General features: G+C 39.4%; 1 protein-coding gene across 1 annotated transcript in view; it reads right to left on the bottom strand.

Annotated features, from left to right (window-relative positions):
* LOC105383687 (diacylglycerol kinase eta) overlaps positions 1-14,590 on the bottom strand; it is a 149,293-nt gene that overhangs the window by 49,579 nt on the left and 85,124 nt on the right. Inside the window, exons 4-5 of the mRNA XM_048626022.1 lie at positions 9,185-9,333; positions 8,354-8,552 (exon numbers count right to left, since the gene is read on the bottom strand). Of these exons, the coding sequence (XP_048481979.1) occupies positions 8,354-8,552; positions 9,185-9,333 (348 nt within the window). The remainder of the gene's footprint in view (positions 1-8,353; positions 8,553-9,184; positions 9,334-14,590) is intronic.

Here is a 14,590-nt window from a genome sequence, read left to right as displayed (position 1 = left end):
CGGCATAGAGTGACCCCCGAGTTCCGGATCCGTTGAGACAATGGCTGCGTGCCGCCGTTTAGCGTTTGTAATGTAATGTCAACAATACACTAGGTATAGTGCCACAAACTTATCTGTTCCGGTGTCAGCGAACTAAATTGATCCATATCTCATTACTTACTAATGAATTGTATATTTTAAAACATTAGATGGGTTTATTAACACCGCAAGAGCGAAATAACAATACGAGCAAACTTAAAATCTTATAGAATTAAGAAATATTAGAGATTTATTTGAGCTGTCACCGGAACAGATAAGTTTGTGGCACTATACTTATAAAAAACAACAAAGACTTTTTAAAAATCCATAGTAAATTTATGTTATTTTTTAGCTTGCAAATAGCATTACGTTCAATAGTATAGTGCCACAAACTTATCTGTTCCGGTGAGAGCGAACTAAATTGGTCCATATAATCTATGTCATGTCAATATGAAATTCATTAGTAAGTAATGAGGTATGGACCAATTTAGTTCGCTCTCACCGGAACAGATAAGTTTGTGGCACTATAACACTGTAACTACAGTTCATAACTATGAAGCGTCACGTGAAAGAGACTTTAACATAAATTACAATGGCACTTTTTATTCTGATCTAACTTTTAGGAAAATAAAATATAGGTAATTAAAACTGAAGTCACGCCTGGCCAAAGAGTAGAGATGAAAATATAGAGCTAGTTATTATGACTGTAATTTGAGGCTGACGATTGATGAAGGGAACTTTACGTAGCAAAAATATCAAAGCCCATTCTGATGGCTAGGCACAAATAAATCATTCGGATGGTATATTTTTTGGGTTTTTACGTGAAACCTTTCATTCCGGATTTGATCGCGCGTGCATACATAATTCATCCGACGTTTTTCCTCTGCAGAATACATAAAACATTTTCGACATCACATTGCATTTTTAACCCCGAATGATAAAAAGGGGTGGTATAGTTTCGATGTGTGAATTAAATTTTCAATTTATTACAAAAGCGTTTAAAAAACAAAATGTCTATCTACTTATTACGGTAATTAAAATAAGATACTCTTTATTGCACACAAACAAAAACAGTTCCACAAACATAGAAAAGAAAATAAATAGTACAATCGGCGGCCTTATTACTAAAAGTAATCTCTAAGACAACCACATTGAAAGGAAATATAAATTATAAAGAAAGGGGTAACGTGTGACAAGACAAGAGATTATACGACATAATTACTATGAACAATATGTAAATACCTACATAAAATAATACTTAAAATGTTCATGTCCTAGCAACAAGAACCTTCCATTCCGTATAATTATTTATGAAACTGTATGTAAAGATATTTAATAAGCAATCGACAAATTCAAGCAGCCGGGGACACTGGGGGTCACTTTGGCTAAATACTATCCAACTTCTGCCAAAATTCTTCGAATAACTTAGCAAGCCTCACTAACTAAGCAATACTATTTGTGCGGATCACTTCGACCGTTTCATGAACTATTACTATACGGTGCGAAGGAAGTGGCGGTTGCACCTGTTTGGTTCTTCAGGAAGATGAGGAAATGCCACTGACGTAGAGGTACCTATATATTAGCCTGTTGAGTCTTCGAAATAAAACACTGGTATTATTGTTCACAATTCACTGGAGATGTTTACTGTTTCACTCTTTCTATTAAACTGACTTGTTCGACTGTTACTATAAAACTGAACTTAATGTGCGCCGGACACCTCGCTTTATATAGGCCGGCGAGCGATCTTCCCGAAAGTTCCAGAGATACTCGAGGTCACACTATTTATTATTATTATTACTAAGTAGGTATAAACAATCCATACTTATCTATTAACTATAAGTACCTAACTTAGCATCTAGAAAGTTCGCGGACGTTGTGGAACATTCCCTAACTATTGTTCTAGAAGTTTCCAGACTATTGTAGATCTATTGAATCCATACTTATCCTTCTAGAACATTATCGAAACTTCTGGAAAGTGATGGAATGTTCCAGAACATTCACGAATGATCTACTCAACTCTATGTAGCTATTGTCGCGAACATTACTCCCGCCGCAGCTCTTGTAGCTGAACTATCCGCGTTCGCGACATCTCCGTCGATGGGCAGCTCCTCGATCATCCCCAAGGTAGGCGGCCGCAGGATTCATGACGCCGTCTCGTCGCTTAGAGTCTCGCAAATATTTATTTATCCATTGTGACCAATACTTGTCTGATAATCTCTTCTCTAGGAGATCCAGTCTTCTTATTGCCGAGTCACAATTGCTGCACTCACTATTTTTACTCAGCAGTTCGATCTCTCCCGCCGGTATACCCTTGAGTTTGTCCGCCAGAAACGGCAGCGCATGCCGATCTATCTCACTATCTGTCGGACTATCGAATTCTGTAGGGAGATGAACCGTTTTTATGGCACTCACACTCATCCTACGATTCTCTAGACTACGATCTTTGATCGTGTCTATGGATGGCGTGAGTGCTACGACGACTTCAGCTGAGGGCGGCGATGTAGGCCCCTCACTTTCAACACTGACTGGCTCACTTGTCGATGTGACACTATTTACAGGAGCCACTCTATTTCCCTGCAGCGGTTTGTTCCGCTGTGGCTCCCGCCGGTTTTCACCGGCGACGACTACTTCCGCAGGTTCCGGCGTAACTCCGCTTGCAACGACGTTTCCCACAGGTTCAGGCGGGAGAAGGCAGGGCAAGATTTCTACCACAGGTTGGCTGACGACGACTTCTTTTCTGACTGGTGCAGGCGTAACTCCACTGGCGACGACATTTCCTGCAGGTTCAGGCGGGACTTGGCACGTAGCGACGTCTTGCGGTGTGCGTGCGAGTGTTCTTCTCCGAACTCGTGCTTGTTTTATCTCTTCTTCTAGTGCGGCGACCCTGTCTTCAGCCAATTTAGCTTTTAATTCAGCTTCCTCAGCTTTAGCTTTAGCTGCAGCTATGGCCACCAGAGCTTTAGCTTTAGCCATCTCCTTTTGTCGCTCAAGAAGTTCCAAGCGGGCCTGTAATTCTCTGCGCCAACGAGAATCAATGTGGCGCGATGAACTTGGTGGATGTGAAGTTCCGTTCTTCGACGATCTAGACTCGTAGACACTTCCTTCTAATGCAGTGGTGACAACGGTGGTGGGGGCAACGGCAGTTGTGACACCGGCGACTACTATAGGGCAGGGTGGCAACAATGGAGGGGACAGCGTCTCCGTCGTCGGCTCTGACGACGGTTGTGGACCTGGTGTACCTCCTGTGGTTGCACCCGATACCGATGCGTACTCCGTTGCATCTGCAGACTTCACCATGGAGACTGCAGATGACTCTTCCGAAGTCCTTTCTACTGCGTACGACTTCTGAGACCTCGTTACAGGCATCTTCTTTTCTTCCAATCCGGATGCACGAAGGACCATATATGTAAGGTCACTTCACGAACTAATACGAATGCCGGCTCGACTATAACTATCCGGCTCGGAGGACCATAAATGTGAGCCCCTTCGACACGACTCACAACTATAACGAATGCCGGGTGGTACGAATTCAAAGAAAACACCAGTATTAATTTTCACTATTCACCTCGAGTGTCTCTGGAGTTGTTCACTATTCGAGCTTTCTATTAAACTGACTTGTTCGACTGTTACTATAAAACTGAACTTAATGTGCGCCGGACACCTCGCTTTATATAGGCCGGCGAGCGATCTTCCCGAAAGTTCCAGAGATACTCGAGGTCACACTATTTATTATTATTATTACTAAGTAGGTATAAACAATCCATACTTATCTATTAACTATAAGTACCTAACTTAGCATCTAGAAAGTTCGCGGACGTTGTGGAACATTCCCTAACTATTGTTCTAGAAGTTTCCAGACTATTGTAGATCTATTGAATCCATACTTATCCTTCTAGAACATTATCGAAACTTCTGGAAAGTGATGGAATGTTCCAGAACATTCACGAATGATCTACTCAACTCTATGTAGCTATTGTCGCGAACACTATTCAAGCCAGGCCAATCTCAAGTTATCTCGTTTAAGACCGGGTTTAAGTTTGTTAAACTTGTAGCTTTAGAACTCACGGCTTAGCAACCGAGCCACGTAGAGGCGGACTTAGTGACGAAGACAATGCAATATTGTAGCTAACGATATTGTGTGAACATGCTCATATACGTATAGCTCGATTACTTGGACTCTAGTCCATCAGTCTACTGTAGCAATTGTAAAAAAATACTGCATATGATTGGTTGTTCCTATTCTTAAAGTAGTCCGTGGTCTAGCTAGCTTCAGCGTTCGTAACTGATACTTGAAGTTGCAATGACTGACCGTGCCATGTGTTGCTTACACATGGCACGGTCAGTCATTGCATAGGTGACCGATTTCAATGGGTTGTTTTCTGATCTCCTCTCCTCTTCTTGGACCAACATCAGTGCGCCTACCTCAGCTATTGCAACACCCAGGCTGGCTGCTCCAGTTTACTCGGTTGCGAATTATTTATTTATTTATTTATTTATTAAGCTTACATATTAGTTGTAGTTTTACAATAAGTCCCACAAAACTGTTTGTATGCAATTTGCCTGTGGGATCGGAGTCTCTTATACTAAACAAAATACTTTTTTATGTTTTAGGTATTGTTATACATAATTGGTAATATCACAACAAATAATAAAATTATAATCTGAGGTGAACTTGTATCAAGGTAAGTTAAGCAAAAAATATTTTTTAATTTAGTTTTAAATTTAGATAACATAGGCTCTTGTCGTATATCCTGAGGTAAACTATTAAGTAGGTACGGTATTCTTTTTTTTAGAGTTCTATCACCATAATAATTATTAACTTTAGGTACCTCAAATTTACCCTCAGATATAGACCTTGTGCCGTGTTTATGGGTAATGGGATGAAGGTAATTATTACAGGTTTTATAATTGTGAATGGCTAATAGATATTTAAATTTAACAGTGACTGGCAGAATTTTACATATTTTATACAGTTTTTTACAATTATCTTTACATTCTAATTTGGTTTTTGTATTAACTAGTAGCTTTAAAAATCGAGTCTGCAATGTTTCTAGTTTATCTAAGTAGGTTTTAAACGTTAGCCCATAACAATCAAGAGCATAATCTAAGATTGAATCGACTAAAGCAAAGTATAAACATTTTAACGTGCTAATAGGAACTTTATAACTTAAATGATAAAATTTACCTAATAATATCCTTAATTTATCGCTAATATATTCTATATGTTGAGACCATGAGAAATTATTATCAATCTTTACACCAAGGTAGGTTACACAATCTACTCTTTCTATTGGTTTACATTGACAATTAACCAAATTATTGTGGAGGCAGGAATAACTATGTGTTACTAAAGGTGGAGGTGATTCATTCAGATTTAAGTGAGGCGAGTGTAATATTAAAAGTTTAGTTTTGTCAGCATTCAAGACGATGCCATTATCATGGGACCATCTTACGACAGCATCGATATCGTTTTGGATAGAGTAACAAGTGTCTGTGAGATTAAAGCCAGCACGTAATGTGCACAAGTCATCAGCAAACATATAAGCTGAACTATAATTTAGGGCCCCGCATAAGCTATTGACGTGCATGAGATAGCAGAGTGGGCCGCACCCGGAGCCCTGCGGCACTCCGCTGCGCACGCGTTGCTCGGCGCTCAGCGTGTCGGCCACCTTCACGCGGTACGAGCGCGCCGTCAGGTACTCGCGGAACCACTGGTTCAGGGGGCGCCCCACTCCACACTCCTCCATTGCATTTAATAGAGTGTCGGTATCGAGGGTATCAAAGGCCTTTTTGAAATCATAAAATATTGCAACAATGTGTTTTTTATTTTCTAAGTGCGTGTTTATTTCGTCTGTAAATTTGGATAATAATGTGTTAGTACTCTTACCTTGCTGAAATCCGTGTTGGTTATCAATTATAATACTATTTTTACTAAGAAATGCTGATATTTGTTTGACAATACACTTTTCTATAATTTTATCGATGCTTGAAAGTATTGCTATTGGCCTATAGTTGGAAGTATTTTTACGATCTCCTTTTTTATGGATTGGACGGACAATTGTTTCTTTAAGCTTATTTGGAAATTTATGGCAAGTGACAGATAAGTTAATTAATTTAGCTAGGATGGGGCTGACCTCGTCCAGCACGAGCTTCAGGTCGGCCATGCGCACCAGGTCGCTGCCGGGCGCCTTGCCCGCGGCCATGTCGCTGATGACGCGCTTCACCGCCCTGTTGCTCACTGGCTGCCATCGCATACTCACATTAGCTTTATTTACATAGTTATCCCTACTTATCCATTTATCATCACATGCGTGTTTTATTTGTTCAATGTCATTTGAAAAGTTCTTAGCAAATTTATCACATATATCTTTTAAATCATCTTTACTATCCATATTATTAATTATCTGCTTATCTAATGACTGTTTCTTATTTCCTAAGAGTTTAGATATTACTTCCCATACTTTCTTAAGATTATTATTACAGTTCAATATACTTTGCCTATCATACTCATTTTTACATTTATTAATTACTTTCGTACATTTGTTTCTATATTTAGTATATGTAAGCCTTTTTACCATATTCTTCGGATCGTTACTCCATATTATAAATAACTTATCCCTTTCTATAATCATATTTTTTAGGTTAGTATTTATCCAATTTTTATTGTTTCTATTACTTTCGTTTTCTTTGATAGTAATAGTTTTAGTACAGTCTTTATATATATTTGCAAATATATCGATAAAAGAAGTGTATAACTCTATAGGACATTCAATATTTAATAAGTTAGAAAAGTTAGTATTTTGCAGTCTTTCTTTCACCATACGATTATCAATAATTCGGCGGGTAGTAGTGGCGGGGGGCGCGGGCGGGGCGGCGACACGCGGGGGGCGGGTTGCGCCGCGAGCGGCCGCGGCCGGGGTCATCGCCCGGCCGCGGCCGCCCGCGCTCGCGCTTGCCGGAGTTTGTTTCCATTGTAGGACAGCTGAGATAAAGTAGTGATCAGAAATTTTATGTTTTATAACTGCAGAATTAATTAAAGCGCTTGGTATTCGAACATACATATGATCTAAACAGGATTCAACCAATTTACCAGCGACAATTTCTCTCCGTGTGACATCATTAATACACTTAGTAAATCCGTATTCAGCTAATAGTTGTTCATAATATAATACATCTTTGTCTTGCTTATTAAGAATATTTATATTTATATCTCCACAAAATATTACGTTACTATTTTTTGGCAATTTACGTAAAAGGTTACTGAATTCTAAATGAAATTCCTGTATTCTATTTTCGTTAAAATATCTAGGCGGTCTGTATATGGATATTAAGTAAAGTAGCTCATTATTGTAATTGAGTGTAATGGCAACGCACTCCGCAGCTCGCATGGCGCCCGCGGCCCCGAGCGCCGCGGCCGCGCGCGCGCCCAGGCCCTCGCGCGAGTACACGAGTATGCCACCACCACTACGCCCTTTACGTGTAAATACATTGACATTAAATCCCGTTATATGATATAATGATAACAAATCATAACTTATATTAGGTTCAGTAATGACTAGCACATCTATATGTTTTAAATGCTTACCCAGAGTAACTAATAGCTCGTTGAAATGCTTTTTAAGAGATCGAATATTAATATGAAATATACATAACCCATGTTTGTTAACCACTCTATTCATCCAGCAGTTGACAGTATCGGCACAAACATAGCTTAACGGTTCATCACTAATAGCATCCAATGTAAATAAATCCGTGAATTTTAAGCTTTAATTTAACACTTGATAAATCACTTTTACGTAATGATTCACTTTTTGTTAAGTAGACTGATTATATCACTTTCGTTACGCACACAAATAGACTTGTCTCCATCGGATTTTTTAACTAATATCTTGCCGCTCGACACCCAGATGTACTTGTAGGCGCCGCGCAGCCGCTGCTTGGCGCTCCACAGCAGCGCGCGCGCGCCGCGCGTCAGGTCCTCGTTGATGTACACCTTGCTGTCGGCTGATCCGCTGGTTATGCTGCTGCTGGTGACGTCTCTCAAGCTGCGACGTTTCGAGAGCCAACTGTCACGGGCCTCGGTACCTGCGGACTTGAAGCCCACAATGATGGACGCCGGCTTGCCGCCTGTCTTCGCGGACGCGCTGCGCCTGGCCCACTCGATGTCAGCGCAGCTCGCGTCGATGGCGTCTCCGATCTTCGTGACAATCTCCTTCACGTTCTCGCCGGGAAGCTGCTCGTAGAAGCTGCTCGCTGGTACAAAGGTTTCACTCGAGAGAGCCACGTACAGGAACTTCGCCCCCTCTCTGAATAGAATAGAACTAATCCTACTCACCCCATTAGCATCCTCCACCAGATGCGGCCCGAGCGAGGCGAGCGTGCTCCACTTGCAGCTAGGCGGGGCGCGGGCGGCACACCGCTTGTGCGCCTTCAGCTTGCACAGCTCGCAGGCCAGCGCGTGCGCCGTGCCCAGCGCGCCGAGCCCCTCGCGGCACACGTTGCAGAATGTCGGGCGCGCGTGTGTCGCTGTGTACCTGGGGGTTGAAGGGGAAATGTGGTTAAGGGCTCTAAAGTGGAAAAACAAAAGAAAATCGAACGGCAAGAATGTGAGGCTCGCGTCGCTGTGTACCTGAGGGTTGATGGGTGTTTCGGGCGTTGGTAAGATAAAAATAACTGGGGCAACGGCGCCTGGTGCACAGAATGTTAATTGTCGTTGACCGCCACTCTGTTCTTGGGATTTCTATAGGCAACCATTCGTGTAAATGGTACCATGTAAGTAGTACGATATTGTACCTATAGCCCATCTGCATGTGGACCGTCATCCGTGCATCTAGTTGTTGGTAAATGATCGAATGAAGCTTTAGAGAAGCTCAAGCTTTAAACTACGCAAGTTTAAGCTAAGCGGGCTCGAAACACTCTCTCATATTTCCAAAGTGAGGAGACGTTAAAGCTTCAGGGCCACAGACAACCTAAATACAGTCGGTACAAGTGTAATCTTACAACAGCGGCCGTTACACGGGGTCGTTATCGACGTCGACAAACTCGTTTAATGCGCGTTTCACCTATCACAGCGCCATAATTATTATAGTGACGTTTATATACATCGATAACGATACATCGATAACGATCCCGTGTAGCGACAACAGAGAATATTAGATGATCTCACCAGTGATGGTCCCCGGAAGACAGGCTGGCGACGAGGTCGGCCACGTCGCGCGCCTGCGTCCCCAGCGCGCCGCGCACCGCGCCCGCCCACGCCTCCATCTCCGCGCGGGTGTCCGCACAGAGGACTAGGCAGCGGTGTGCTGTTATGACCTGGCCAGAAAATAGCAAGTTATAGTGACGTCATATGACAGGAGTGACCGACAGTACCGAGGATGAATAACCCTCCTTCACCTTATTATATTAAGGGCGGATTCGGCCAACGTCGAGTAACTTTTTACTCACGAGTAAAGTACCAGTTACTCGCGAGTAAGCAGATTTTGCATTCTACCAAACCTGAAACCAAGATAAGTAGCTTATCCCAAGAATAAAATGTTATACCGCCAAAATTGACCGTGTAACGAGCTTATCCGAGAGTAATTTTGTAATGGCGGCAGCACATCAGCTGATTAGAAAACCGTCATAATGACATATAAACACATCTGTCAAAACATAAACAAAAGTACAGTGGCCTGCGCCTAAAAGTATGCAGGCACGGTCCGCACAGTGATGCCATCTAGTAAAAACCTTGTAACTACAACGTATTGGACGTGTGTTTTGATAAGTGCATGTTGTTGTTCTATAAGTAAGAGTGTTTGAGCAGTACGATATTGTTTGTATTCGCTGTTTTTACTACTGTGTATATTAGGTAGTTAATTTCTTACAATTTCGTCATAGTGACTGTGGCGTAGTTGTTAAGGCGTGGCGCGGCGGTGCCGCATGAGTTATTACGAATTTGTTGATACTTACTTCGCATCCTGTTATTGTTTTTTGTGACTTTAAAGATCATAATATGATAGAAGTTTCCTTTACTTTCTTTTTTTAATTTTTTAATTCGATTAAGGGTTTGTTAGTATTTAAAAAACTAAATTAAAATTGATTGTTAATCAATAACACACTTGATGGGATCAATAATCTACAATAGTTAGTAGCAGTCAGGTGCAATGTAGCGGACGACAAACTAAAACTTGCTTCTTTTTATTTATTGAGTTGTTCTCATAAGATTGAGGGTAGAACTATATATTATTATTATAATATATTAAGTATATGTGATCATGAATCCCAAAGTTCTTTGAGACAATACAACACTTGCGTTCCACTCAACGTTTTATAAATCGCTTTGGCTTCTAAATATTACTTATCGGTGCTTACTACTGATATCAAGAATGTTAAAAGGCATTTAAAAATAAAAACCAATAGTTTTACTATTTAGTGGAGGACTTGAACACAGGGACCTCATGCCGCCGCATCAATTCATGAATGCTTAACCACTCAGACTATCACCGACCATGATAGCGTTCTCGAAATATGCTGTCATTATGCTGTTATTATTACCGCCACCGCCCCGTAACTTATATTTACAAGCTGGTTACTAGATGGCATTACTGTTTCCAATTCGCCTGATTACTTTTAGGCGCAGGCCACCGTACGTTAAAAGGCAAAGTCTCAGAATAACAACAGCGAATAAAATATTAAAACATAAACAATTTCATACTTTTATAATCCATTCAAACTAAGTTGGCATGTCATTTCTATTGCATGCTTTGAAACGCAGCTATTTTTATTTTAGTTGCATTACAGTTTCGTTCCTCGTTCATTCAATTTAATCATGGTATAACTAGGTAGAATGCAAATGTACTTATCCTAGATATTTACTCGCGTATAATTTTAATTCCGGTATAGTTATTCTCGTGTAACGTGATGTTTGGACGAATCCACCCTAAGGGGTTAAGCACCAGGGAGCGGTGCGCTGTTATGACCTGGACAGGAAGGGAGGGTTAGAGCAGCGAATTATATAGTAGCGTGGTGTGACAAGAGTGGCCGACAGGAACAGAGTTTTTTTCGTGAATTTTCAAAAGTCGTAGAACAAAATATCCCCTGTATCACCCTCTTTCGGCTTAGTATACCCTTTTTGCAACACAAAAAACATGATAACTGCTTTATCTACTTATAAAAAAAATTATGATATATATATATATATATATATATATATATATATGTCGCAGGCAACTGGTTTAATCTCCTGTTTGATTGAACCACTAGCCCGTTCATTGGATGGCGCTATTCAGTTGTATGACTAATATATATATATATACCTATTCATAAACATTTCAGAGAGTCATGAACTCTTTAAATAAGTAGATAAAACTGAACATTTTTATGCTTATGAATAAAATAAGAGAAAAATGCGTCACATCTAATGCAATGTGTAATATTTATTAAGAAATAAATAAGTATTTGAATCCGAATCTTTTTAAGATATTTCTCAATGTGGAATTTACCTTATTTCCACGTTCCCTCGACCAAATATTTAAATGAGACGAAATTCCTAGAGCCATAATTGAAATTACCGACCAAATTATTTGTTGGGTTTTAATACCTGACTGAACCCTAGTTTATGTACTTAGGTACTTGCACAGTTACAGTAGTGCTTATGTAAAAAGAACATTAAAGTTTGTTTCATTAAAGCGAGTTTATGTAATATATAATATGTAAGTTTATTATAGGTAAATATATATATATTGTATTGTATTGTATTGTTTTATTTATTTAAACTTATATATATTGTATTGTATTGTTTTATTTATTTATATAGTATGTACAGTTTAAGTAGTATACCTTGCACCTCTACTCCCATTAATTATGTTAAAATTGTCTCTTCCATCCAAAGGTTGTCTGGTAGAGATTGCTTTAAGCAATAAGGCCGCCTTTTTTTGTACTATTTTATGTATATAAGTTGTGAATTGTAATGTGTCTATAATGGTGCAAATAAAGAGTACTCTAAAGTATATAAATAAGTAACTAAAAGGTCAATAAAAGTTGTCAATAAACAACTTGTGATCGATGCAAAACTTTGCAAAATGCTATTAAAACGACAAAAGGGCAAAAGGTGAGGCACCTGCTACCGTATACAATACCCATTCTAAGGGACTGTTTCACATTGTCTGGTTAGTGGCTACCTGTAAGATAAAACACATGCTGTCACTGTCAAAAAAATAATAACAGAGAGTGACAGCATGTATTTTATCTCACAGGTAGCCACTAACCAGACATTGTGAAACAGGGCCTAAGTAATTTAAAATGAAATTACAACATACAGGGTGTCCCGTAAGACCACGTCATACCGGCAGGAGTACACATCTCATCATACTAAACAACTTAATTTGTTGTAAAAAAATACAAATTAGCCAATTTTAGTTAAAAATAAATTCACTGTTTTTGTGTTTTCCTTACAGATTTAGGTAGTCGGAGTGTTATTTTTAGACAGCGTAGGCTAAAAACATTTTTTCAGGAGCAAAAAAAATGCGTTGCTGGTCATCCTGTACATTTTATAACTTGTTATTAATTTGACAGCTTTTCAACGGTAAAATTGAAGCAACTTTCAGCAGCAACAAATGGTGGGAAGCGTACAGTTGCGCGTTTTACATCAAGATAAGGTGAGTGGGAGCCGAGAATTCAACCTTCATGAGCAATCATACCCCTTTGTGTTTTTGGCATTTTAATCTAGGGACCAAATGAGTTGAATTTATTAACCTGCCACCACTGCAAACGTGCATCCTGTATGATTAAGTAGGTAAATAAGCCGTGCTTTAATATTAGTTGGTATGGTAAACAATATTGATTGGAAGAGATAGATTGGGAACTATTTGCTGTTGCCTAACCGCAAGCTTTAGCAGTTCATTTGGTATTTTGAATGGTTCAATGTAGGTATTTCAATATTAAATCCTAGTGAAAATAATATACTTAATATTGGTGTGTCATGATAGTTTCCGCTAAAGGCGCATATGTACTTTGTGCAAGATAACGAGTGCTATACTTCTTAAATATAATATTATATTTTAGCCGCGTTCTGGCAGAATTACCAGCGCTGTATAAATTTTTGTACAGCACATGCTGAGTCAGAGCCATTTTACTGACATAATACACACCACAATTATTGTTATTCTTCATGTCACTGTACCTATGGATGTTGTTTTGTATTTGTGATGTGTATTTTTTTAGTAAATAAACGATGTGTGTCTATGTCTTTATAGATCCATCAACATATATGAGTCTATACTAGACTGTCTGGTTTACGCAACTACCTAGTGGACCTCTCCACGAGCAAGGAAATCGCAACGATACTATCGTCGTACCACGCATTTCTATAAGGTGTCTCCACACGGCGATATCATCGACTAACTTGACTAAAATAAAAATACTACAAATAACTATCTCTATACTTCTTCTTCTAGTGCCTCTGCACTACAGGAGGTTGGCGGTCAGCTCTGCATATTATACTCCTCTCTATTCTTCGCCAAGCGCATTAGCTGTTCTACGCTGGCCACTCCCGTCCATTCTCTTTCCTACTAACTAAATAACCTACTTGTGTAAACTAAAATTTATTTTTATACCGAAACGAGAAATCCGCAGTACCTAAGTATATAATATAATAAAACGTATAACAGTTAGCAACCGCACACCGAGGTTGAAAGAGCCCTGCGGTGGTCCGCACTCGGCCCGCCGACCCAGGAGGGTTAGTCTATCTCTATACTGACGAAAAACGAACGAACGAGAGCTGTCGTGCAATCGGCACGTTTAATACAACGAGATAGAGTCGTGGCTCGCGCAGCAGCGCTCCGAAAGTTAGTTTTTCGTGATACAGGGTGACCCCCCAGACCCATTTTCATTACGACCTAAAAGCGGTTTCAGACTAGCGTTTTTAGCGCGTATACGGTCGTATCAGGAGAGGCCTTTACGCGCGCCGCACGTTACGAAATTAAGCGCTGCAAATTACTGGACACGCATAAACGAGAATATTCCGAGAATAACTGGTCTTGTCAGTATCAATCGCGTTTATTAAATGGGCAGTTCTTCTTTTTAACCTACATAATGGATAAAAAATTATCCCGAATTTGAAAAAAATAACTTTAGCTTTTTGGTGAACTCTTATAATTTTTATGATAGCTACATTTCTATTCTATCGAAAAAGGTGGTTGGCCGCGAAGTTTAAGTATTTTTTCAAGATTTTCAGAACATAATACGTGGATAAGGCAAAGAAAATTACACCTTCGTCACAGAATCTTTTATTTTATTTTAACGAAATAGTCTTCGTCGATTAAAATGAAACTTTTTTGATACGTTAATAAACAAAATACCATTTTAGAAAACATATGAAAGAATGGATTTTTAGTTATAACAAAATATTTATTAAGTAGTTATTACCACTCTGTCACAATTTCAGCTAAAATGAAGCTTGTTTTTGCTATAAATATTTTTTCGCTACTAATTACAGTAAAAAATTAACAGCATAGACGTTAACATCAATGACTAAATTTAATATGATTTTTCCAAAGTTGCACTATTTATAACATAACATATAAACGACCAA

Source organism: Plutella xylostella, chromosome 15, assembly GCF_932276165.1.
Source record: "Plutella xylostella chromosome 15, ilPluXylo3.1, whole genome shotgun sequence".
Classification (NCBI taxonomy): domain Eukaryota; kingdom Metazoa; phylum Arthropoda; class Insecta; order Lepidoptera; family Plutellidae; genus Plutella; species Plutella xylostella.
Note: the sequence above shows the minus strand (reverse complement) of the source record. Positions and strands in the feature narration are given on the sequence as shown.